Raw genomic sequence first — 2256 nt, 5'->3', positions numbered from 1 at the left:
GAGGGGTACTTGTAGAGGGACGACTCTGGAGGGTGGGGCTGCAGGGCCTGGGCGATGCCATGGAAGTCGAACTTGTAGGCGTAGCGCTTCCCGTGGACTTTGGTCATGATGTTTTTGTCGTAGTAGTAGCGGAGGGCGCGGCTGAGTTTATCGTAGTTCATGTTGGGTTTGCTTTTCCGCTCCCCCCAACGCCGGGCCACCTCATCGGGATCTGTCATCTTGAATTCCCCGTTGGTGCCTTCCCAGGTGATGCAGTTGGAGTTTGAGCTGTCAGACAGGAGCTCCAGGAGGAACTGCCACAGCTGGATCTGCCCGCTCCCTAATGAGGAGGAAAGGACACAGGGTACCCGTGAGAACACGTTCTTTCCTCAGTGACAGAGCTGGGTGCTATGGGTGTCCTGCTCAGCTCCCCTTTGCCAGCCTGAGCGCCTGCCCCTCAGCTGCCTAGGGCGCCGGCTGCTCTTGTCCCTCAGCCTCCCTCCGGTTCTCCAGGAACCGCCCTTGGCTGGTCAGGAGCTGCCTCACACACCCCAAATAGCCCACGGCCAGACGGACTGACAGAGGGTACCGGTGCCTGGCCCCCTTGCTTCAAGCAGGTACCAACTCTGTCATGCTGTCCCCTCGGGATCAGACCGTCCTGCTTCCTCATGCCCTCTCTCCTGAGAGCATACCCTTAGCTGCCCACTTGCACAAGCACCGTTATCCCAAACTCTGCGTCTTGGGGACCTGACCTAAGGTGATGATCCCTGGTACCTCCTAGGCTGATCCAGAGACTCAAGCCCTTTACAAAATGCAAAGAATTCATATGGGGCACATTTGCTTCCATCCGTTTCTGACTTCCTCAGAAGAACGGCCAGGTCAACGTTTGGGGAGACGGAAGGGCTTATTTTTCCTATTTTGTGAGGCAAAGTGTGCCATTATTTTGATGGCAACAATGACTTAATACCATTTATGTTGGCTAGGTCAAGCGAAATAATAAAAGTCAGATTTAGGAAATGAACTTCTAAAAAGTTAATGGAAAAAAATAGAGAATGGAAGTAAACACCGTTATTTCTAACATAACAGTTTGCTGGCACTCAGAAGGTGATCCTGTCAAAACTTTTCCTAGAACAGAATTAACCCACTCCAAATGAGGAAGTGTAGAAAAAAGCTGGCTCTCTTTCAACCCAAATCTCCTATTTCCAGTATCTGGGCAAACTCATCGTCAGGGAAATCCCTGTCTTGCCCCTGAGCTACAATGCCAACTGTGTTCGGAAGTTTCCAGAAGAAAACGTGTAACAATGAATGTCTGTGAGGCCCTGTGGCGGGCAGAAAACACCCGACTCGGTCCAAGGGAGCTCGCTGAACGGGGTGTGCACCTCCAGAATTTTCCTGATCCCATCGGAGGCACGTAGATGTGGCTTTTATGTTTTATTAAATTCAGAGGTAAATCAAGCCACTCTGCTACAGCACTCGAAAATGACACGTGGCTCCCTCAAGGAGAGAAGTGTGTAAATAGTGGGAACAGTGAGTACCAGGAGAGGCTAAGCTGTGTCCAACAGACCTCAGGTGCTCTAAAAACGGGTAACGGGCGGGTCTTACCGCCTGGATGTCAGCTATAGCGCTGCCTCGGGCTCATTATCAAAGAGATCGCCTTTTATTATGCTATCAGTACGAATCAACAGATGTGATAAAATGATTAAAGTAACCTTAACGGCAACTATTCAGAGGACTGATGTAATGGAAAAATCAATTATAAATTTGTTTTTCACTAAATCCTCACCGTTAGCTCCCTAGTATATAAATGATAAATTGTCTAACTCCCGAATCCTCGTTTCCATGTTGGCTCCATGGAAATGAGTGTGTTTGTGAATTCATCCATACAATAGCATCGTGAGAAAGGTCAGCCTTTGCCGAATATGTTCTGGAAAATTATCATTTTCTGTCTAGCAACACATTTGAAATGCATTAACAGCTTGTAGTTCGTCACGATGGAGGCCTTCGCTTTTCGGGACTACGTATTCAAACTGTTCTCAATCAAGTTTTGCTGCCCCCAACGTTTCATTAATATGCATTTTAAAAAACACGAAGAATGGTATGAGAGAACCATATGGTTTTAGTATATCTATTGTAACCAATGAATAAATACTTGAAAAAAATTCCACATATGACCTGGGAATAGAGAAAAACATGGATTTTTGATTTATCGGTCAAACATATGCATCGATACAAACACGCAGAATTGTTTGAAAATATTCATCGTCACTTTCCTCTCAT

At 47.1% G+C, this 2256-nt stretch overlaps 1 protein-coding gene across 1 annotated transcript in view; it reads right to left on the bottom strand.

Annotated features, from left to right (window-relative positions):
* Positions 1 to 2: 2 nt before the first annotated feature.
* Positions 3 to 2256, bottom strand: part of ERG (ERG, ETS transcription factor) — a gene marked incomplete at its 3' end in the record, with an annotated part of 176045 nt that continues 173791 nt past the window's right edge. Inside the window, exon 11 of the mRNA XM_023523023.1 lies at positions 3 to 319. Within this exon, the coding sequence (XP_023378791.1) occupies positions 3 to 319 (317 nt within the window). The remainder of the gene's footprint in view (positions 320 to 2256) is intronic.

The sequence above is a fragment of the Pteropus vampyrus genome, unplaced genomic scaffold (assembly GCF_000151845.1).
Source record: "Pteropus vampyrus isolate Shadow unplaced genomic scaffold, Pvam_2.0 Scaffold372, whole genome shotgun sequence".
NCBI lineage: Eukaryota > Metazoa > Chordata > Mammalia > Chiroptera > Pteropodidae > Pteropus > Pteropus vampyrus.
This window is presented reverse-complemented; position numbering and strand designations above follow the sequence as displayed.